At 45.3% G+C, this 24,415-nt stretch overlaps 1 protein-coding gene across 4 annotated transcripts in view; it reads right to left on the reverse strand.

Annotated features, from left to right (window-relative positions):
* ZC3H14 (zinc finger CCCH-type containing 14) overlaps positions 1-23,868 on the reverse strand; it is a 32,281-nt gene extending 8,413 nt beyond the window's left edge. For 2 of the 4 annotated variants that reach the window (XM_015426723.1, XM_015426708.1), the window contains exons 1-13: positions 23,702-23,751; positions 20,773-20,815; positions 19,291-19,405; positions 17,141-17,181; positions 15,112-15,307; positions 13,630-14,047; positions 8,888-9,057; positions 7,815-7,915; positions 6,607-6,762; positions 5,848-5,922; positions 4,371-4,530; positions 3,317-3,540; positions 526-646 (exon numbers count right to left, since the gene is read on the reverse strand). In XM_015426723.1, the coding sequence (XP_015282209.1) occupies positions 526-646; positions 3,317-3,540; positions 4,371-4,530; positions 5,848-5,922; positions 6,607-6,762; positions 7,815-7,915; positions 8,888-9,057; positions 13,630-14,047; positions 15,112-15,307; positions 17,141-17,181; positions 19,291-19,405; positions 20,773-20,815; positions 23,702-23,737 (1,856 nt within the window). In that variant the 5' untranslated portion in view covers positions 23,738-23,751. Of the gene's footprint in view, positions 1-525; positions 647-3,316; positions 3,541-4,370; positions 4,531-5,847; positions 5,923-6,606; positions 6,763-7,814; positions 7,916-8,887; positions 9,058-13,629; positions 14,048-15,111; positions 15,308-17,140; positions 17,182-19,290; positions 19,406-20,772; positions 20,816-23,701; positions 23,752-23,851 lie in introns of those variants that run through there. The other 2 variants (XM_015426729.1, XM_015426715.1) reach the window with 2 other exon arrangements.
* Positions 23,869-24,415: the final 547 nt, after the last annotated feature.

Raw genomic sequence — 24,415 nt, forward strand, 5'->3', positions numbered from 1 at the left:
TTTTCTAACATATGTACTCTAAGGTTATCAGCCTACACATTTAAGACAAGACCCCAGTTCAAATGTGGGCCCCAAATTTTATTTATTTATTTATTTAATGCATGAAAATTTAGGAAGCATACCTATGAGTACTAGTGGAGCCCAATGCCCAAATCACCAACTAGTGGGGGGAGGGGTCAACTTTTTTCAGATCCATTTTGGGGTGGCCTTCCTGGGATCACCAGGGGTGCAAAAGAGCCCGTCCAATTGATAACGGATCAGGAAAAACCTGATTCAATTTTGAGGCCTCTGGATAATGAATTTAGTGTCCCCAACTCCCCGCTAGTCTCACAGGTGGGGGCCCCAGGCAGCCCTGCCTCCTCCTTGGCTAGAGAGGCTTTCCGAGCAGTGCACCAGAGGCTTTTCCCCAGCCCCCCATGCCACGGGCAGAGCGGGATTAATCCCGATGGCCTCCCGTCCCTAAGTGTTGCAGATGCTTTTGCTGGAGGTTGATCAACTAGCCCCGAGAAGATTTTTGGCACTAACTTGCACGGTAGAGTCGGATGATGGAAGGCACACTCATCTCCATGTTTGCAGGCAGGCCAGTACTTGCAGCGCTCGGGGACTTTCTCCGCTTTCTGAAGAACGGCCACCTCCTCCATATCTACTGTGGGAAGAAAGCAGAGGCATTCTCTCAGCATCCAAGCTGAATTCCAAGTCCCACTGTTCACATGCAAGGATGTTTACATCGTACGTCTTATTTACACAAACTGAAACCATGAACATTATATGGGAAGAAATCCAGTAACTCATATCACTGTTAAATTCGGAATAATTAGAGAGCCCATCAAGGGGAGTATATAACCCCCCTCCTTGTGACACTTCCCAAACAGCATTCAAAACTCATCTGATAGCCCAAGGCATTTTGGCACCCATTCTGACCTAAGTGCCAAAATATTTAATAACTGTCCATTTGTCTTCCCCCTTTATGGTGCCCAAAATCTGCCACATACAGGAGCCACCTCAGTCTGCTTAACGGTGTAATTGATACTGTCTTAATCCATCTCTATTAAAATGCCATCTTATACTATCAAAGATGATCATAGTTACTTACCCTACCCTGATCTCTAAACAATTCCACCTAAGGGTTGCTTTTATTGGGAGAAAAATAAACAAACCAACAAACCCATAAAAGAACAGCACAAAATTTTTCTAGGATGGGATTAGGGAAGTATTGCCAAACTGGCAACAGGTGTGAGAAAGACTAGATGAGCAATGGTGGAACATTAAAGGGGTGAGAATTTCATTAGGAAAAATCCCACAAACCTGTATCATTTATTTTCCTGTACGTAAACTACAAAACAAATAGAGCTATAACACAATTGTAAACCCTCCCTCTCCCTGAGAGGAGACTTAACATTATACATTTTCTTGTCTCATTTTAGTTTTCGTTTCTCCTGGGTATCTTTCAAGTTTAGCGCGGCCCGCTAGAGATGTAAAATTTCCAGAAATTTTGTACCCATGGGAAAACAGTGGGGTTATTGGAAGGGGGGGGAGGACAGATATTTGGGGAGAAATTGAAGTATATGCCATACTTAGTGTTCTAGCCAACCTACACTAATTTTACTGCTTTAACAACATAACATTCATCATTTATAACTTAGCATCTACAATAGCTATATCTGACATATGTATGGCACTGAAAAGTTATAAACACTCTAGTTTCCTACAAGGAACATTGCAAATATACCCAATACTTGACTGAAAACTGCAAGATAAGGCCTTCTATGCTGTTTCACTGTGTGTGGTTCTGACAACACTCAATCTCCATAACCATCTAGCAGAATCTGAAATCGTTCTCATAAACCAGCAGGTGAGGGGGGGGGCATTTCCCCAACCAGTTTGGTGTAGTGGTTAAGTGTGCGGACTCTAATCTGGGAGAACCGGGTTTGATTCCCCACTCCTCCCCTTGCACCTGCTGATGTGACCTTGGGTCAGTCACAAGCTCTGGCACAGCTGTCCTTGAAAAAGAGCAGTTTGTGTCAGAGTTCTCTCAGCCCCACCCACCTCACAGGGTGTCTGTTGTGGGGAGGGGAAGGGAAAGGAGTTTGTAAGCCGCTCTGAGACTCCAAGTGAAGGGCAGGGTATAAATCCAATCTCTTCTTCTTCTTCAACCTGACCATGGGCCCTGTGAAGTAGCAAAAGCCACAACATTGGGAGTGCCATGGAGATGGTCTCACATACACATACATACTATGGTATCCCCTGCTGCTGCCACCACAACTGATTTGTATTTTCATTTCGTCTAATCATAAACAGTCTTGGGAACTACAATGGCTAAAAGGCAGGCAATAAATATAGTGAAGAAATGCATGTAAACCACTTAGTTGTCCACAATAAGCCAAGATTTAAGGAGAGTGATGTCAACCTGCTTCTTCCAGGACAGAAACCGAACATGCTGCAAATACCATGAGAGAGTAATATGGGAAGGAAATGCAAGCTAGTTTCATTTTCTCACAAAGGCAGCACAGGAAATGAAATGGACAAAAAAATTAAACAGATCGACCAGACAATTTCAAGCTTTCTACATCGGAAGAATCCTCACTGAATTGTCTGTCCTGTCTCTCCCCCCCCCACACACACACATGGTATCTGCTGTTTAACTCCAATAACTTGCAAAAGATTCTGGGCCACAGCCCAGGAGAGCACGCACAGACCTCAGCAGGGCACCAAACCAAAAGAAGAGATTGGATTTATACCCCGCCCTTCACTACCCAAAGGTGTCTCAGAGTGGCTTACAAACTCCTTTCCCTTCCCCTCCCCACAACAGACACCCTGTGAGGTAGGTGGGGCTGAGAGAGCTCTTGACAGAAACTGCTCTTTTTTAAGAACAGCTCTTATCAGAGCTACGGCTTGGCCAAGGTCATCCAGCCAGGTGCAAGTGGAGGAGTGGGGAATCAAACCCGGTTCTCCCAGATTAGAGTCCGCGCACTTAACCACTACACCAAATTGCCTTTTCGCAGCCTTAAGCACAGCCAAGACACACACATGTACAGGGAAGGCTGTTCATCATTAGGGATTTCTGTTCACTGATGAGCTCCCCACAAACTCCAGGAGTCCCTGGAACATAGTCTGGAAATCATCGACTGAAGCCCATAAAATGTACCCATTGCCTCAAAGTGACATGTGGTGCAGAGATGTCCGACAGAAAGGGAATCTGGTTTGCAGCTCAGCCACTGTGCTCCTGGGCCAATTAGCCAAAGAAAGGAGACTAACAAGGATGCTTCTCAATCCAGCTACCCCAAAGAGGCTTATCCACTGCAGACAAGAGGGTTACCGTCAGTGGTCTCCAGCTGTCGGGAGATAATGTGCATCTGCTGCGCTCGAAGGCTTCTTAATCCCTTATTGGCTGATGCTTTGGGAGGGACCGGTCTGACTCCTTCCATAGGACTCGCTTCCTCCTCCTCTTGATCCGATAAGTACCCGGGAGGGCTGGGCACACCATCCAAGGTGACTATGAACTTGGGACTAGCTGGCTTCTCGGGCTGCGCAAGCTGCTCTCTGCAAAGGACATAAGAAAGGTCACAGCTACCAAAAGAGACCACAGAATGAAGTGCAGTCCCTTACATCAACACAACCACAGTCTGGCACAATTCATGACAGAGGGACAGTTCATTTACAAGAGGCCGGGGGGTTGCCTTTTCAGAGCTCTATTACTCTTCAAAGGCCTAAACCACTCCCTCCCCCCCCAAACTGCTGATAGCTGAGGGGCACTTCCCCTCCCATGTTAAAATGGGAGGCACTCATTACTCTTAGGTACCAAAAAGTTTACTTTTACACTGCATTAAAGAGTTTCTACATGAGTCTCCATTCTGGCTGTGCCTCCTGGATGGGCAGAGACAAGCCCAGAGCCGTGACTTACAAAGAGATTCAACAGCCAGCCTCTCAAGGCAAGAAATCCTGTTGCCTCTTTGCATCCAAAATGAGTCTATGACAACTAGTGCAGAGATGGGGAACAGTTACCTGATTCCAACCATTTTGGGGCAGGGCTTTGGGATCCCAGGAGCCTTTAAGTAAATTAGATTGCCTTTACAACACTCAAGAAATTCCCCCACAGCATGCAGTTTGGGAATGAGTTGCCAAAAGGGCCTTAAATGAACAATTTGAGGGCAGGTGAAACAAATGAGCAAAGAATAACGAGTGCCATTCGCCGTGACCATTACCTCTATAACAAAGCAAGCAAGGGTCCTGTTCTCAAAAACCCACGAAAGTACAGGAGGAGATGTTTCTGCGGGCTGCGCCTGAGACCAAAACTCATCATTTGTAACCTGCCTGGCGGAATGATCTCCAGGAGCAGCAATGTGGTCAAATCCCAAGGAGCCACTCCTTACCGCGGCTGTATAAGTCGCCCTGGAAGTGCCTGCAAGGGCTCTGCGGTTCTCTTCCCCCCTTCCAGGTTCTGGAGCACCACAACATCCTCAACCAGCTTAGGTTTCTTCAGGATAAATGACCGAGTGTCTGTGTGGACCATTGATTCCAAGTCATAATAATCTGAGGCAGAGAAAAGGGTGCAAATGTTAAGGATTATTCTGGTGCAATCGGAAAATGGGGATGAGCGTGAAGATAATTGTAAGACAGGACAAGCACACGTCGAAGTGGTGTGTAGTCGGGGACAGAGCTAAAGAAGCAGATGCACTGGATTTAGGACGGATGACCTCACTCTAGCACAGCTGCACGTGCTCTTCTGGTGCACTCTTTCACTTGGCCTTGGAGCCAGTTACCCTTTATTTCACAAAAAGGGGGTGAGAGTGCAGGAGCCAGGCATGCATTACCCACAAGAAAATATTATGGTTATCGAATCCTTTTTTTGCCATTTCCTAGCTGGCCAAAGTAAGTGGCACAGACATGAGCGGCACTGGGAGAAAAATAAAGGGGGGGGGGGCCCAACAGGGTGGCTAATCCCCGAGCCGTTACTTGCAGCACAGCAGTAACAGTTACTCAAGAGTTGACAGCAGCCCCCCCCCCAGTCCTTTGTTTGGAAATATATTTTAGAAAAACCAAAGGTCTGAACCAAGATGGTTTTCTTCAACACTAGTAGCGTTGGTACAGCACCAGAAGTTTCCCCACTGAAATGAAAGGTACATGAACAAAGGTAAAGGTCTGAACCAAGATGGTTTTCTTCAACACTAGTAGCGTTGGTACAGCACCAGAAGTTTCCCCACTGAAATGAAAGGTACATGAACAAAGGCATATTTGCTTGATCTAGCCAGTCAGAGAAAGGGGGGGGGGACACATGCCAATCATTGTAAGCCGCCCTGAGCCCACTCGTGGGGAGGGCGGAATAAAAATACTACAAATAAATAAAAATAAATACTTGTAGAGAAATTCCCAGTGGGCCTTTAGGATACAACAGACAATACATCCATGCTCACTGAACATCTCTGTTAAACATGCCTCCGTGTTCTATAGGATGCTGCACCTTGAAATAACGTAACTTTATATTTCTTTGAACATAGTTTGAATCCAGTGGCACCTTTAAGACTGTTTTATTCTGGGTATAAGCTTTCGTGTGCAAAGCACACTTCCTCAGATACTTTCTTCACCACAAAAAAAACCAGCGTCAGCATCAGAAACAGACACATAAGGATGGATGCAGACTGGCCCCTTTTTTGGTGCTGATAAAACTACATACGGCAGGAGAGGTCAGAACCCATTTCCCCAGAAGAAATGGGCTGGGTGTGTGTGTGTGTGTGATAACTAGCCCATTGTCATTTACACATTGTGTCTTATAACTAAAATAGAAAGATAACTGAGACATGACTAGAGAGCACAAGGCAAACTTTTTTTTGTAAAAGGACTCTGGCTCACCTGAGGTCTTCTGCCATGTTGCTTCGATGCCTGGTTCAACCTGGAGGCGGGAAAAGAGCTGTCTTTGCGGAGTTCCTAAAATTAACAGAGAATGAAACAGTTCAGGAAAGCCAGTTCAATCCAAATTGAGATGCATGTTGGGAAAAGCTCCCCACAACTCTATCCTTCGGAGGTGCCTTCGCTTCCACAAGACAAATCCTCTCCCCTTACAATCCAGCTCAGCTGATTCCTACAAAGGGTCCCACGGTTGTGGATTTCGCTCTCTCTTTGAGTCTGTTTGGACGTGACATTTCTGGATTCAATCTAATGGAAGGCTACTCTCCTTCCTCACCATATCTGGTTTTATCTCACAGGGTTAAGGAGAGGCCCATTTTCAAATCAACAGGGAACCTTCCTCATTCCTTCATGAGGAATAGGGAAGAAAGGAGAGGGCAACTCCCACAATTGTTCTCTGTAGAATGATATGTACAAATTTTAGCAAAATTTTGCATGTTGCATTTAAAAAAGAAACGGGGGGAGGGGTATAATTAGGCAAATAATGCATTTAGACAAACAAGGATTAGGTGTTAGTTTCTCTTCATGGGGAGGGGTGTGTGAGAACCCAAGACTCTTACGAGCTGAGATTTCCAGCAGTAAGTAACACGGAACAGGCTGAACGGCAAAAGTCCACATACCAGCTGGGATTAATCTGCCTGGCGCAAGCCCTCAGGGAGAAGTGCTGCCTTTTGTATGGTAACACAGTGGCATTCTCGGCATTACCTGGGACTCTCTCCAGCGCCTGTTCCTTTGGTTCGTCTTCCTGTATCTGGGTGTCGACTCTGGATGGCCGGTTCTGGATGTTCATTGTTTCTAGGAGGGCCTCATCATGGGTAGTTCGTGTTCTGGGAGCCACGGGAACGGTCTGCTTTGGTGCAACTTTCCGCAGATCAAACAAACGGTCAAGAGAGCTATGCAAAGGCCCCTTGTGCTTTATCTCTAAGAAATTATGTTTTCTAAAACCCCGATTAAAATGGGCCATAATAATAGCAGTTTTTAATCAAAGGAGTTTTCAGGGAAAAGAAACGTACTCGGATCCTATGCAGTGCAAGCAGAGCTGTGCTACATAAACAGGAGCTTTCCGACCTGCTGCAACCTTCTGTGCCCCCTAAAACTGTGGTCCCATTGATCTGTGGAGCCCAGGAACACCACAAGGGTCAAAGTGTGGGGCTGTACAGGGTGGGGGAAAGAATTCTGCACGCCATGAAAAGAATGGCCCCACTGGTGGACCTCCTGATGGCACTAGTATTTCTGGCCACTGTGTGATACAGAGTGTTGGACTGGATGGGCCTTTGGCCTGATCCAACATTGGCATCTCTTATGTTCTTATGTTCTTAAAAGGCTACCATGAGCATGGCCACCACATCAAGCTTGGCATTTGTGGCTTTGATATTCTCCACTTTGGAGTTTTGTGAGTTTTTACTGTTTTGATACTGTCCTTTTAAATGTGAAGCTCTTTTAAAAGCTTCTGGTTATAAGAGATGGAATATAAATATTTTACATTGCTAAGGCCAGATGTGCGCTACAAGTTTATATTGGATGTGTATGATTAAACGATCACAGCTTTTCCCAAAGAGTCTTGGGAACTGCAGCTTGGTGTGAGTGCAGGGAATTCTCTGTTTGGGCATCTCCCTGGTATCCCGCAGCCCCCAGGATTGCCTGGGAAAAAAAGAATGACTGTTAAACCAGTTTAAGTCTATATGCCATCTTAAGCAGAATTATGGGGCTTTTCCCTGGCAAGCGGGACTTCTGCCTTACTTGCCGTATTGTTGGATGCCACGATAGCAAACTTTGGCTTGCAATGTTGCAGTCAAAACTTATCAACAGAACTGTAATATTAAATGACAGTCCAACGGTCTTTCTTTCTTTAACAACAGAGGTGCAGTTGGGCCTACTGAACTAGGCTCAGAGATCATGTAACAAATAATTACCTGTAGCATAATTGGTTGTCTTTGTAACCGACTCCTGAGCTTCAGATATTGCTTTCAATATTAAATTCTTATTGGCTTGTTTGGAAGGTGGCAGTGAAGGCCTAGAAAGAGTGAACCCAAGAGATAACAGGCAAAGCAATTAATGGTATCGCAATTATATTCTTCCTTTCCTTCGTAATATAAAGCATATGCTCTACTGCCATATCTCATGAGTTTCTGGAGATTCACCTCTGGTCAGGTATGCCCCCCCCCCCAATTCTATACTGCTCTGTGGACCAAATGCCTATAGACTGAATTGCTCTCTTGTGTAAAGAGTCTTGTACTCACCTCAGGGGGAGATTCAGACAATGGACAGCTCTGCAAAAATAAGGCTAACACATGCTGAACTGCCCAGCAACTTCAAAAACTGGACCTCTGTTCTGGTGGCAGTGAAGACCAGGGTGGGCATACGACTACAAATCTCTCCAGCTGCAGGAACACATGAAGCTGCCTCATCCTGAGTCAGACCTGTGGGACCATGAGGGTCAGAACTGTCTACTCAGACTGGCAGAGGCTCTCCAGGGTCTCAGGCAGAGGTCTTTCACACTACCCGATCCTTTCAACTGGAGATGCCTGGGACTGAACCTGGGACCTTCCACATGCCAAACAGAGACTCTACCACTGAGCCACGGCCCCTCCCCGATCTTTTTATGTGAACACAATGACTAAACAGTCTCTAACCAAAAAGCATTCAGATCATAGCAAAGTTAAGGCTGAGATGCTTTCCCCCCTCCATTACGAGCAAAGCAAGCAATTATCTGTTGTAAAAATCATGCATTAAATAGTCAAATGGTACGACCTGCATCCAAAAAATACTTCTGATATTTTTATTTGTAGGTGAGTTCTATGACATCACTTGATCCTGCACTATATCATCTTGCATTCAGGAACAGTTTGGGAATGGCTCCATGGAAAGGTCTCATGTTCCCCGTTTAGTACTTCAGAGTGTGCCTTTTCAGGAAACTGATTTTCTGTTTTAATGTTTCCATTCACTGGCTTTTGTAAAACAAACAAACATGTAGGTCTTCCAGTACCTTCTTTCAGGCTTCGCAGGGACAGACACGCTGCTGGAAATGCCTCCCATTCGCAAGCTATAATCTTCCTCCTCCTCCTCCTCCTCTTCCTCCCCCCCTTCATTACTGAACCGTTTCACTTGGACCACTGAGCTCACAACTGGCAGCTTCCTTTTCCTGGCGTTTTCTTCCTGCAAGCAAAAGGACAGCTCAATAATCATTGATTTTTCTGCACGAAAAAAGAAAAGGGAAATTCTCATGTTCATGTCAGTTAAAAAGGCATTATTTTGTCCTTCTATAATAACTGAACAAGTTGAAAGCCCTGAAGAAACCTGTAATCTCTAGAACAACATGGGGAAAATGCAATTTTCACCCTAAATAAAAAACATCCACTGCTGTTCTTGAACTAGGTGTAAAAGTCCAGAAACGGGGAAAAATTATGTATATATTGCTCTACATTAGGACATCAGTACCACATGTATAACTCAGCATTGCACCATATTTACGGTACCAATCACAGCCAGATTCTACCTTGCGGTAGAACCCCCGAAAATGGCCCATTCAAGCCCCTTCTGAGCTGTTGCGGGCTGATTCAGATTCTCTGATCTGAATCGACTTGCTGCCGAAATTCGGCGGCAATTCGGCCCCATTATATCCTATGGGCCATTGAAGTCAATGGTGAAAACATAGGGTATATTCTGGGAGCTGGAGGGGAGGGGGGTTGAGGGAGAGGCTCCAAGCTCGCAGGGTAGCTGCTGGAGCCTCTCCCCAAGATACCCACCAAGTTTCAAAAACATTGGATCAGGGGGTCCAATTCTATGGGCCCCCAAACAGGTTGCCCCCATCCCCTCCATTGTTCTCTATGGTGGGAAAGAAAGTTAATTTTTTCCCACGGTGCTGTTAGAGGCTCTGGGGGGGAGGGGGTTTGAGGGAGAGGCTCCAAATTTTCAGGGTAGCTTCGGGAGCCTCTCCCCACATAAACCCCCGTGTACCAAAGCAATTGGACCAGTGGGCTCAATTCTATAGGCACCCAAACAGGTTACCCCCATTACCTCCATTGTTTCCAATGGGGAAACCCAGCCAGCAGCACTTAAGGCAGGCAAGCAGGCAGTACCAAGCAGTCAGACTCTCCCAGAGAATCTCAGGGAAAGTGAACTGTCTTGGGAGGTGCTTGTTTGCCATGAGAACAAGTGGCACACTTCAGAACAAGTGGCACTGTGGCAGTGCAAGCATGCCACAATGCCACACAGAAACCCCAAAAGGCCAACAGGGGGGGAGGCCAGTTTCAGCCAATTGCTGCATGCATGTGCAGCCTGCAAGGTTAATGGTGTTGCTTTGCACACCACCTTCCTTGCTTGAGTGGGGGGAGAGAGAGTCAACTCTACCCAACTCTACCCTGGCCTGACCTGCTACATCCCTGGACTTCTGGGTGCACCATCAATTTACACAGGGCAGGGCCTGTATAAATGTTGTTCCTGTTGGTCTTTTGGGGTTTCTGTGTGGCACTGTGGCATGCTTGCACTGTATTTTGTACTAAAATTCCAGAATTCTTAAAGCCATGAATGTCAGAAATCAAAATAAGTAACAAAACCCCTCATTTGTTTTGCTTTAAGTTGCATGATTCACATACATGGTTGTAAACCCAGGACTACAATTTCTGCAGAACTCATGTTTGTTTGACTTTTTAAAGAATATAAAATGCACAATGGCAGAAAAGGGCATTGTGAGAAGGGCAGAAACGCATGTACAGAAATCCCCATTCCCTGAACAACAGAGCAAACATTACGCATACATTTCCGTCTATATATGGGTATGGAAATTGTATACCTTCCTTATCCAGGAAGGTCAGAAAATTTCATCCCAAAGGAAACAGACTAAGATTTTTAGATTCCAAATGTGACAGCTGGTATTAGATTCTGTATGAAATACAGAAGATGAGGAATTGTGTTAAACAAGCCACGCTATTTATACTCCCAACCACTTAGTCATCCTTACCCAATGCAACCTGATGAACCCCAGAATGTGATGACATGGATTGCCTTATCACCCTGTCACACAAGGGGTGCTAGAAGCCATTAATTACATGGCAGAAAGAGGGTGGAATTGACAGGCACATTCATAGTGGAGGAAAGCAAATTACATTGTGACAGGCTGCAAGAAGCTCAGACACAGTTGTCAAGAGCAGCAATCTCAACTCTGTAAGAAGAACTGTTACGATGAAGGATTTGTTGTGAAGGGTTAGGGTTCCTGGTATCTAACTTAGTAACTCTTCCTTTAATGCAAGGGAAGAAAACAGTGCTGGCAATGGGAGAAGCCCGGATATCAAAAGATTAAATACGAGCAGGGTAACTTCTCATCCTTGTTCTTAGTCAGGGATATGAAGCAGAAAGTCAAACCAAAAGCTTCCCGAGTGGGGAACTCCATGGCAATTCCAATTTTAAAAGCCTTGTTCATTCCACACTATTTTAAAGGGTCTGATTCTAAGTAAGTTTAGAGGAAATCTGTTTCAATGAATCTGAAGGAGCGTACATACTAAGTCTCTCAGTTCTTGCTTGTAGCCAGAATTGAACTTTCTTGTAGGTGCCATTGGACTCAAACCTCGGTCCCACACCTGTTTGTTAACGCATGTATTTGTATGCTAATTTACTGCCATTAATAGATCTTTCTTACATCCAAACTCAGCTATAATCACCCAGTACTTATGCATCTTGACTCTAAATGGCCCTTCCCGACAACAGCCCCCACCCCCTATTAGTAATGGTTGAGGAGGTTCTGTTCCACTCTATCCGAGGAAGTGCACTTGCACATGAAAGCTTATACCATGGAGGTTACAAAAGGCCCGAGAAGACTGATGGCTGGGCTGATTCAGTGATAAATGCTAAAATATTCAGGGATCTGAAAGCCAGGATTTACCCAACTCAACATTACAGCATACAGAATACTAACAACGGCTGTCAGATGAACAAGCAAGGTTGTTTTCACTTTAATCATCAAAAGTACAGTGTTTTTCAAACTACATCCTGAAGGACCCTGAATTCCCTTGAAAGTTAATCAAAGCTCCTCCAAGAAAACTTTGGTAATTATAGTCAAGCTTCTCCAAGAAACAGTACGACGACTACTACTGTTACTGAACTTCTTCCTCAAAACATAACCACAGTAGCCTGCTGGAGTTGTTCTAAGGAACGCTCTCAGAACTCAAGGCAGTGGTGCCATGTTCACTACTTGTGCACCCAAGATTACTTTCAGAAGCATCTTTGACCCAAAGGGGTTCTGCAGCAGACACAGCAATGTATTACTGCTAGGGATGGGCACAGACCGGCCCACAAATCTAATTCTGTCATGGACTGGGGACCGGTTCATGGTCTGTTCGCCCAGTATGCGTTTTCAACGGACTACAATTTTTTCCAGGTGGTCCGTTTGGTCCATGGGAGCAGTCCATGGGCCAGACAGCTCAGCACTGAGGCATTAAATGTCAAGGCAACCGGGGGGGATGGACTTCTACAGCCCTTCTGGAGCTCTGGAAACACCAATAACGGCCCTCCAAAGGCTGACAGGCAGCTCTGGCTGCCAATAAGAGAGCTCCTATTTTGATCTATGGGAGCAGACTGCATCTGGAGATGAACTGTAATCCAAAGCCAATCTGCACACAACTCGGAGAGCAGGTAGAGGGGCACCCCGAGGAGGTCTGCTGTGAGTTTGATGCTTCTCGCTTGCAGGGGAGCTGTTTGACACAAACCTCCCCCCTTTGCACACTGCACCCTAGGGATCTTTTCCCCTTCACCTAAGTCAATCTGTACACTACTAGGAGGCCGGAAAGAGGGGCATCCCAGGGAGGTCTGCTGTGAGTTTGATGCTGCTAGCTTGCAGGGAGGCCATCTGACACACTCCTACCCCCCCTTTGCGCATTGGACCCTCGGGATCTTTTCCCCCTTCCCCTAAGTCAATTTGCACACAACTAGGAGGCCGGAAAGAGGGGCATCCCAGGGAGGTCTGCTGTGAGTTTGATGCTGCTAGCTTGCAGGGAGGACATCTGACATACTCCTCCCCCCTTTTCACCTTGCACCCTCTGCGAGTTTGATGCCTCTTGCTTGCAAGGGGTCCATTCAACACACTCCTGAACCTGCAGCTGTTATTTCCCCAGACAGCACTTTCCTGGGGGCACCTGCTTTGAGGGGCCATAACTTGGCCCCCCTAAACCAATCTTTACCAAACTTGGGAGGGCAGGTAGAGGAGAGTCTGCTGGAGACTTGCTGCAAGTTTGGCATCTCTAACCCATGGGGGGGGGGTGTTTCTAGAAAAACCCAAAGTCACGAACCTCACAACCAGATCCGTTAAATGGAAAGGTTCATGAAAGTTTGGGAAACCCACGAACCTAAACGAACGTTCATTTTCTTGGACTGTGGCCATCCCTAATTATGGCTTTTCTGAAAGTATAAAGATTGAAACCAAGGGTCAAACACTAGGCATTAAATGTGCCTTGGCAGGCTGCAGTTCTGCAGGACAATCATACAAGGCCACAACTATGCCACTTCCGGCTTCTCCTATTTAAGGCTAAGAGTGCATGAACGCGCGCGCACACACACTTTTCACCTCCTAGGCACTGAAGTGCTGGAGTCTGGATGCCACAAAGTTCAGATGCCAGCTATGAGAGTATTTTTGACTACCTTAGCTAAGTTTAGAACAGGGGACTCCAGGTGTCCATGGTGACCTCCGTTTGTTGAGTACGTGCTAAATACCAGCATAGTTTGGGCTTACATACTTACCTCACTGCTAATTTTATCAGCGTTCAATCTGGGAGGGGGCCTGTAACTCTCGGCCAAGCTGCCAAATGCGACTGGATTGCAGAGTGGGAGGGCTTCCAGTGACCTGCTGCCCCGTGTCTCGAGCGGCTTGCCAGTCTGTATGTTGCTCTGTTGTGGCAGCCTCTGCAAAAGGACAGCCTCTGCACTTCGACTAGCCGGGGGCCGGTAGATTTCAACAGATGGACGGGAAGAACCATACGTCACTGTGACGAGGGGCTTCTTCCGAGGCAACCGATTCTCCTGCACAAAATTGAGGTCTTCATCAATGAGATCGTCCGGTTCAGGTTTAATGTCAATTACGGCTTCCAAGGGGGACAGTTCCCTTAGAGGTTTCACGGTGGACATCAAGAGGGAGGTGGAGCCGTCTTGGCAAGACTGCCTGTGTGAGAGAAGACAGAATATCAAGTCACTTTCCTATATAAAAAATAATACCTTAGAAGAAAAACTTGAGAAACTGAAGAAACAAGATGCCCCTTTTAAGTCCTAGGAATTTCATGTCTTCTTTCAGTAAGTCAAATCCAATATACCCTATTTACTTGAAAAGACAACTAGGTTTTTCTTGATATGTGCTCTCAAGAAGAAGAGAGGATCATCTTAAATTCACATAGAAGTAATAAAACACTTTTTGGGGCATAATCTTTTGTAGGGGGATCATCTTACATAATCTTTTTTGGTAAACATGGTAAATTACGGAGAGGAAGTAGCTTTTGTAGAGCATAATCTGTTGCCACGGATCCCATTCATCTTCATGAGTGTCAGGCAGAAGATTCTGCTGAAGGATTGTGTCCTCCATCTCGTCGGTTAGTTATTTCCCATTGCTCTAAAAACAGTCGGAGCTTTTTGCCAAGAACGGCCGTGATATTTATTAGCAGGTATACTGGACTGCATCTCTCTGAATACCGGGCCTTGGGAACAAAGAATGTGCAAAGCTTCATGCCCTCCTTATCATTCCCAGGGGCATCTGGCTGGCAAGGAGAACAGAACGCTGGACTAGTTGGACTGTCCAAGCCAGACTTCTTTCAGGTTCATACTGAAATGATGCTTATTTAGATAGTTGACAGACTGTGTAGTATAGAAAACAGAGCACTGGACTAGGAACAATAAAACCAAGATTCAGTTTCGTATTCAACTATGTAGGTGACTAGGTGACCTTGTGCAAGTGACCCCCGTTCTCCCAGACTACCCTTCCTCAGAGGGTGGTTGTGAGGACTAAATTGCGGAGGAGAACTTTGCATCCCACATATGGGGGTGGGACAGACAGACAATCCTCTCAACAGTCCGCATAACTATTTTTTATGGTAGGTCAATATTATTAGTACCCTGTTGCAGATGGAGGCTGAGAAACAGTGACTGACCTAAGGCTGCGCAGTGAGTTCGTGGCAGAGCTGAGATCTGAGCCAGGGACTTCCCAACTCCCAGTCCCACTAATATATTAAGCCTTACCGGGAAGCAACAGCTCTCTGGTCTTGGGAGCTAGTTGAAACTCTGGTGTCAGTCCTTTCTGGCCAAGAACTTGAGACTGCAAGAGGCTGCAGGATTTCTTCCCCCCTCCTCTCCTCACTCACAGCTGAATCGCTTTTGCCCAAAGACAGGTTGTTCTCAAAAATGTTAGACTCTGGGGCTTTTAGGCTGGGAGGCTCTGGGGAAAGAAGCATATTTGATCTTAGCTTACGGTTACAACAGTTTATAAAATCACCACACAATGTACTCTGGTGTAGATTTTAATGTTTGTTTGTGCATTAAGTGCCATCAAACTGCTTCCCGATTTATGGTGGCTGTATGAATGAATGATCTCCAAAACGTCCTGTTGTTAACAGCCTTGCTCGGGTCTTGCAAACGGAGGGGCATGGCTCCCTTGACTGAGCCAATCCCCCTTGTGCTGGGTCTTCCACTTTGCCTGCTGCCCACAACTTCCCCTAGCCTTACTGTCTCTCCCACTGACTCTTGTCTTCTCATTATGTGACCAAATCATGGTCAGTCTGGTCATTTTACCTTCTAGGGAGAGTTCAGGTTTGATTTGATCTAGAACCTACTTGTCTTTTTGGCAGCCCACGGTATTTGTGACACTCTCCTCCAACACCACATTTCAAATGAATCAACTTCCTTTCTGTCAGGTTTAGAGTTTAATACAGGGGCAGACAAACTTGCTTAACATGAGAGCCATAAAGAATAAACATCAGATGTTTGAGAGCCGCAAGACATGAACAAATATTACACACGTTTTTATTGAAAAATATGCAAATTTGCTTTTTATTAACATTAAATGAGACTGACAAAAATAATAACAAAAGCGGTAAAAGCAGATATTGATAACGATATGTATTTGTTCAATTATATTTGTTTGCTAATGATATTTAGCTTTCCCAGCCACCCTGCCAGGAGCCGCACAATATGTGTGAAAGAGCCGCACAATATGTGTGAAAGAGCCGCACAATATGTGTGAAAGAGCCACATGTGGCTCCCGAGCTACCCAGAACAGTTTATATCATTCTCTTCCATTTTATTTTCACAAGAACTCTGTAAGATAAGTTAGGGCGAGAATGTGTAACTGGAAGCTTACTAGTCACCCAGTGAGCTTCCAAATCAGAGTAGTGACTTGAAATGCTCTCTGAAAGTCTCTGAAAGCGACTTGAAATGCTCTCTGAAAGTCTCTGAAATGCTGTTACACCACACTAGCTTTTATGAAGTGGCTGCTGCTGAACAGTAGCCAGGCCTGGATGAGTAATGCAAGTTGAGTAGCCCCAATGAGTCCTCCCTTAAAGGCCAAAACAGCCCTGGAAAGGGCTCTGTCCCCTCTTCCTGCCTTTTATTGACGAAAACCAAGAAACATCAATAATACTGTTGAGGCAGCCTAAAAACAGCCACTGAAGGCATTTCTTCCTTAAAGCTACAGGTGCTGCTTATATTATTTGAGGGGATTTACCCCACCTTTTCCCCTTTTTCTTAGATTTCAGATTTTTCTGCAAACTTGAGGTTTTACTCAGGTTTGTAGAAAGATATGTATTATTTGTTCATAGCCCCAATCTCTGGATTTAAGTATTTAAGTATCCATTAATGGGACCATGTTGAGAATTAGATATAGTGATTATATATAAACTAGCCTGATACCCGTGCTTCACTACAGTATTTAACTTCCGTAAATCCAGTTATAATATTGATGATGTAAAGTTTGAAATGTAACATTTGTTGAAGGAATTCTAATGGAGAAGACTGTAGTGTAAAAAATGAAGTGAGACATACGTACTTTTTTTTCTCTACTGAAGGACCTCCCTGTAGACTGCTGGGGCGGGCTCCCTCGTGGCTTTAAGCACCCTGTAAGTACTGCTGCACCTGACAGACAACTGCCTATCGGGTGTTGGGGGGATTGTGTTTAAAGGCATCAGATCTTGCGAAAATTGCATATGAATACGTCTGAACACTCTCTCTACCTGAAGATTTTCATTTCCAGTTACAAGACCTTTCCTTTACTTACCTGTAGTTACAGACCGGAGTTTGTCTAACACGCCATGAAGCCTGGAGGGTGGGGAGAGGAAGAAAATTATTTAACCTACATTGTGAATGTTTTAAATGAAGATTCTGAAGGCATCATCCACTTTTTATCGTGACCTCTACCATCAAAGAAGAACATGCAAGGGGATCAGTGTAAGGCACCGTTGGGTTGAAACACCAGAAACTTGACTTCAAACCCTTCCATCAGTTATGAAGCTCTCAAAGTCACATACTACTTGGGGTGATAAATGTTATGAGATCATTTTGTCACACAACCATTTTATCAACACAAACAGCTAAAGAACTCAGATCACCGGCACTTCTGCTATAATGTCCTGCACTGTTGCCACTTGTATCCCATGAAGCCCCTGTGAAAGGTCATCCAGATATTTGGAAAGAAGAGTCATCAATATGCTGACTATATTGAATTCTACTTTTCCACTTCCACTGAATCAGGTGTGTCACCAGACATTCTGAACCTGTAACTCAAAGAGGTACCAGGCTAGCTGAAGTTCAGTTCATACAAGACCCAGTTGCTGCTGATCAGCGATATTAATCACGGATTACGGGATCAGACTGTTTTGGATGGTACTGCACCCCCCTGCAGGGGTGAATCTGCAGCGCTGGTGTGCTATTAGACCTGCCCTGAGAGATGGAGGTACAGGCCTCCTCTGTGACACTTAGGCCCTTTGCCAAACTTTAGTTGGTGTGACAAGCATGGTCTGGGCCATGGTTACCTATCCGCTCATCACATCTAAACAGAACTACTGCAGTGCACTCTACTTAGGGCTGCCTTAGAAGACTATTTGGAAACTTCACTTAGTGCAAAATGTAGCAGCTAGATTACTAACTGGTGCTAGTTACTCAGAATATATTTCACCAGTAATGAAAGAGCTACATTGTTTGCGCCTGAGCATAACTCAGAGTGCTAGTTATCATCTTTAAAGCCTTTGACAATTTGTGACTATGGCAGTTTAAAGGATCTTTACTCCCTTTATACACCTGTCCGGCATGTGAGATTGTTTCTCAGAGGTGAGATGGGTGGCTATCAGGAAATTGGAGAGCAAGTTTGGTGTAGCAGCTAGGATCAGGGACTCTAATCTGGGAGAACCGGGTTTGATTCCCCACTCCTCCACATGCACCTGCTGGGTGACCTTGGGTCAGTCACAGTTCTTTCGGGGCTGTTCTCTCACAAGCAGTTCTCCAAAGAACTCTCTTGGCCCCACCTACCTCACAGGGTGTCTGTTGTGGGGAGGGGAAGGAAAAGGAGATTGTAAGCGGCTCTGAGACTCCTTCGGGTAGTGAAGGGCGGGGTATAAATCCAATCTCTTCCTCTTTTCCACGGTGGCATATCATTTTTGGAAATCTCACACCATAGCTACTCACCTGCCTCCTAGTCTTTAGTTACCATATGGAACCCCCCTTTTTGTTCAGGCTTCTGTGGATTTACGTTGCTGTCTGTGAGTACTGGGATTTGCTTTTTGGTTTTGCCATTATAAATGGTTTGTTCTGTCATGACTGTAACTGTGGTTTTTGGCTTGCATCCTACCCCTTCAGCTGACAAAGTCTGAAGCCTTCCTCTAGGCTTAGCAATCTTCCTCCAACCAGAGTGGTCCCCCTTCCAGAGAAAGAGCCGCTTCCACAGGAGGAACGCTCCTTAGGCTGGAGACGGGCTTCAGACTCTGCCTACTAGAATGGTGGGATGCTAGCAACGGCTTTGAAGAGCCAACAATCATAAACTGCCTCAACCTTTTGAGTAAAGGAATTGCAGGATATATATTTTAAGGTAAGTACACAAACATATAATATCATTTATTTATTAAATTAGACTTGCTAGGCAGCCCTTCCCTACAGTAAAGCTCAGGGCAGCTTACAACCCCAGGACAAACGCCTATGCTCAGCAGCTGTGGACATAATCCAAAAACCCTCTCCTAGCCATCTGCATTACAGAATCTACGTGGAATGGTCATATTTGCCTAGATACACCTAGTGACACATACCTGTGCAGAAAGTTTTACAATGAAAAACTTAGTAGAAATCCTAACTAGAGTTACAGCCTCCTAAAACCATGGATTTGGAAGAGGGCTTTGGACTACACTGGTAGTCATATAATTAAATAGATAATAAACATACCATACAGTAAATCTCACAGTATTGTTTCCTAGAAAGAGGGAAAGGTCCTCCGTCATCTGCTCCTGGCTTTTCTTGTTAGCCACCATGACCATGATATAATCAGGAAGTTCTTCATCTATTTGAAAGAAATAACACCAGTATTAGTTTTAAGGATTAGCATACATATACATTCCCATTCTTCCGTGGAATTTAAGACAGGGGAGACAGGATGCTCAGCTGGTCTTCCATCCAGGCACTGATCCAATAAAGACCTGCTTAGCTCCAGGAAGTTTACTACATCATGTGTTCCATGGCCTGAGACCGGTCAGAGACTCTAACAACTACAGGAACAAACCTTGAAAGTTCCCAGTTTAATCCTGTTTTGTAGGTAAGGGCAGAAAGCATAGTTTGCCGTTTTGTCCAGTCCAGAAATCGCAGTAAATTATTGTTTTGCAGGGAATACAGAAGTCTTCAATATCAAAACTACATGTGGGAGGAGGAGCTGACAAACCAGAGGACTTGCACAGCTTGTTCCGAACACAGCTATAGAGTTTAAGTAACACACATATTTCCAGTGAACAGCCTATTTCCTCAAGGAGTCAAAGTATTTCTCTGGTTTTACTACAAAAATGAGAGAAGAGAGTATATTAAATACAGGGCACGCACATTTCAAAACAGAGAAAGTCTCTTCCTTCTGGACCTTTATGGCAGACAGAAGTTTCCGAAGCGCAACTTACAAGGCTGTAGTGACAAGAAGAACAGCCCCTGCCAAAGGTGACCCTGTACAGAGTTCTTACAGGCAAAAAGGCACTTTTGGAGTAGATCTGATTATCCTATGTACTGCACACTAAAAGGAACAATATAAATGCAGAAAAATAATCTATCTGATGGAGATGTCATCAACCAGAAACCTGTTAAGCCAAGTATTATGACAATTTTCTATTATTGGAATTCCATGGAAGGAGGTTTACATTAGCGTACAGGTTCTGTGTACTAAATTTGATGTTGGGCTTTTCCAATTTACTTTTTGATTTTGCTCTTAAAGATCTCCATGAAGGAGGACCATATCTGTTAAATTATGTGTAGTATTTCTTGGCACTGGTACTATATCTGCTCTTCTGCTTATAAAATTATTTGTACAATACCAAACGGGTGTTTTATGCTTTTATGCTTGTTTCTAAGGGTTTATATTTAAAAAGACGTGACACACGGAAAGAGGGGAAGCTGCTAGTTGCAGTAGGGCTGCCTCTCTTATTCTTTAACAGTTTCTCAGGACATCTAATAACCGCGCATATGCAGGAATTCAACAGGTTCCGTTTATTCTACCATGACGATTAAGTGGGAAGTGCTGTACAAAACACTGTGGTTACATTTTAAAATACAGGACTTGCTATCATAACAAAGAACAGTAGATTTGCACATACATACACATAGAAGGACACGCATCAATTAACACAATGTTCTATTTTTATTAAAAACAACCAAAACTGTTCTGAAACTTACCAACATATGCTCCCAGTTCCTGTAGTTTTCCCTTTATAGCACTCTAAAAGAAGATATAAAAAGTACAACACATCTAAGTCCGTTGATTTAGAAATAAGATTTAGAAAGCTGTAGCACTAGGCTACTTAATGCTTTTAAGGGGAGGTATATATGACCTGGATAACCCAGGCTAGCTCAGTCTCATCAGATCTTGGAGGCTAATTAGGGTCAGCCCTGGTTAGTTATTTGGATGGGAGACCTCCAAGGAAATCTATGGTTGCTATGCAAAGGGCAGGCAGTAGCAAACCACCTCTGAATGTCTCTTGCCTTGAAAACCCTTCTGGGTTACCACAGGTCAGCTGCAACTTGACAGCACTTTCCACTGAGGTGCATTTCAAATGATACCATCTATTCTACAGGTTACACAAAAGATATCTGTATTATGGAACGGGGACATGGGAGGGTTGTTGGTTTCTAGGTCACTAAACTGTTAATGCTGTGTGGCTAATAGTAAGATAAGAATAGCTGCACTGTCAGTTTGTTCCTACAGAGATGGGATGTCAAGTTCGGACTCTGGGAGTACTGCTTCCCAATGACCAGGAACTGCATAAAAAGAAAAAGAAATATGGTGATTTGGACAAATTAATGCTTCTGTCATTTTGTGAGACAAAACTCTTTATACTGAATGACTAGAGCTTTGTTTAAACCAATAAAATCGGGGTGGTGGGGATTTGGCACACTAGACCTCCTGACTGTGCCCACTCCTGCCCTCTACAAGTTGATCCAGCTAGAAGTTGTATGCAGCTAGGCTTTCTCCACACAATCTAGGATCCTGCATTCTGCACAATTCCAGATCATACACGTAGAACCTGTGTGCGTACAACCTGTCAAAAGGAAGCGCACCTTCACACCACACATAATTAACAAGCACAGGAGGTCATGATGGCCACTAGTTTATGTATGTATAAAGTGCTATCAAGTTGCAACCGACTTCTGGCAACCCCAGCAAGTGGTTTTCAGGGCAAGTGAGAAGCAGAGGCGGTTTGCCATCGCCACCCTCTGCAGAGTCTTCCTTGGTGGTTTCCCTTCCAAGCACTGACCCTGCTTCGCTTCCAAGATCTGACGAAATTGAGCTATACCAAGCTGCCCTCCCTCCCAGCCACTAGCTTAAATGGCTCTAAAAGGAGCTTAGATACTTCCATGGAGGACTGATCTATCAATGGCTACCTTCCATGTTCAAAGCATACTTCTAAATATCTGCTGCAGGGGACCAGGCATAGAGGATGTTTGGTCTCCATGTTCTACTTTGGTTCTTCAGGGAGCATCTGAAGGCCCTTTGGTGTAGTGGTTAAGTGCGCGGACTCTAATCTGGGAGAACCGGGTTTGATTCCCCACTCCTCCACTTGCACCTGCTGATGTGACCTTGGGTTAGTCACAAGCTCTGGCACAGCTGTCCTTGAAAAAGAGCAGTTTGTGTCAGAGTTCTCTCAGCCCCACCCACCTCACAGGGTGTCTGTTGTGGGGAGGGGAAGGGGAAGGAGTTTGTAAGCCACTCTGAGACTCTAAGTGAAGGGCGGGGTATAAATCCAATCTCTTCTTCTCTTCTTCTTCTTCTTATGTCCTGTTTGTTGGCTCTCCAGGATAACAAAGTGGACAGAGTGTGAAACAGGATACTGGGTTAGGTGGAATATTGGTCTGATACAGCAAGGTTCTGCATATGTTGTTATGCCCTGTGCAGAGAATCTGAATTGAGATGGGTCCAGTGGGTGCCATACCCACTTCCCCTTGCACACTTTTCTGCTCCATCAGACAGAATATTGACGACTTTTAGTTAACTGAATGGGTTATATTATTTAACCATTAAAATGAAATTAATTTATCTGTTTCATTTTAATTTATTTCTCACATTTTCCTGCATCTTGCCTCCAAGAAGCTTAGGAGGGCACACACACAGTTCTCTCCTCCATTTTATCCTCAAAGCAATCACCACTTAAAGTAGGTTAGGCTGAGAGAGAACAATTTGCCCAAAGTTATATAGCAAATTTTAATGACACAGTGAAACCGGGTGCTCATCTGCATTGTAACCACAACACAACAGTGGCAACATATCTGGCCATCCATGATTCTATTGCCTGATCCCAGGTCACCGCCCCCAAACAGCTGCACAGGTACCTATCCCCTTCCAGGTAAAGCACATTGTTTTTTTTCTAATTATGAGTAAGATTTCTGTATTTAAACGAAACGGGCTGAAAAGCACCAATTCATATGAAGTATCTCTAGAGAGATGGAAGCCATCCCTATTGTAATAGAATGAATGGAAGCCGCAAAACAAGAGTGGTTAAACTTGGTTTAATGTTCACTTGTAGTATTATGAATATACCTACATTCCCCTTTTGGTAACAGCAGTTAATACTGTGTCGCCATAATGCATTTTTATCAGTGCTTAATATAATTAAAAAGCCCGTGTGTCTCCCCGCCCCATGTTTCTACCTTAACCTAGTAGGGGGATTGAAGGGAACTAAAAAAAGTAGTCTCTTCAGAAATATTGTGACATGGTCGACACCGGGGCGGCTAGGAATAGCTACTCCGCCGTCGGAGCTATACAAACACGTGTGCACGTGTAAACACGCCAACACGGATGTATACACCTGCGGGCGTCGGCATTATCTGCCCTGCGAGCGCCTACAGAGATATAGGACTGGGGTCCCCGGCCCGTACACTGAAGAGCCCGGGGTTGGGGGCCTCGGCGGCAGTCCCAGAGAAGTTTCTGAGTCGCCCGCACCCCAGCAGAGAACAGCCAGCTGGCTCTGGCGTTGGGTCTGGGCCCAGCACGAGAGAAAAGGAAAGCGGGGGGTGAAGAAAGGCCCCTTTCATTCCGCCCCCGCCCCACACTCCCCCAGCCAGCCGCCGCCGCCGCCCCCTCTCCCATCGCGCTCCCTCGCTCTCTCACCCGGATCTTGCGGCTGATCTCGGTGCCGATCTCCATGGCCACCGACTCCGCTAAGCGTCGCCAGTCCCGCTACTGCCGGGAAACAAACAAACAAAAACAAAACTAGGCCCGACTCGCCCCCTCTCCCATCGCGCTCCCTCGCTCTCTCACCCGGATCTTGCGGCTGATCTCGGTGCCGATCTCCATGGCCACCGACTCCGCTAAGCGTCGCCAGTCCCGCTACTGCCGGGAAACAAACAAACAAAAACAAAACTAGGCCCGACTCAAGAGGCCTTGGGAGAGCGCGACGCCGCTCGGTGGCCAATGGCCTCCGCCCACAGCGCCCCCTGCTGGGCAATGACGGGAGCGTAACGGAAGACGTGAATGTCCGCGAAGAGTAAAAGGGGGGGGGAGGGGAGAGAATCCAGAGAGAGTCGCCAGTATTGCTTGCTTTTTCAAGCAGCCTCTGTGTGTTGCGCTTTCACACACGCTAAGTAATGCTACTTGAATCCACTTCCGCGATCTTTGGGGAGTGGATTTTGCGATTTAACAGAGTAACATCCAGTTGCAAAGTGCATTGAAAGTGCGTTATTTAGTGGGTGTGAAAGTACCAACTCGGCCACTTATAAAACGTTGCTTATTTAATCAGTTCGTTTGGGGAGGTGGTGGGTTGGTTGTTGTTGTTTTTTTAATCTGCTTCTCAGAACATATATACCGGGGTGTCGAATTCATTTG

The sequence above is a fragment of the Gekko japonicus genome, unplaced genomic scaffold (assembly GCF_001447785.1).
Source record: "Gekko japonicus isolate JY-2015 unplaced genomic scaffold, Gekko_japonicus_V1.1 scaffold198, whole genome shotgun sequence".
In the NCBI taxonomy this organism is placed as follows: domain Eukaryota; kingdom Metazoa; phylum Chordata; class Lepidosauria; order Squamata; family Gekkonidae; genus Gekko; species Gekko japonicus.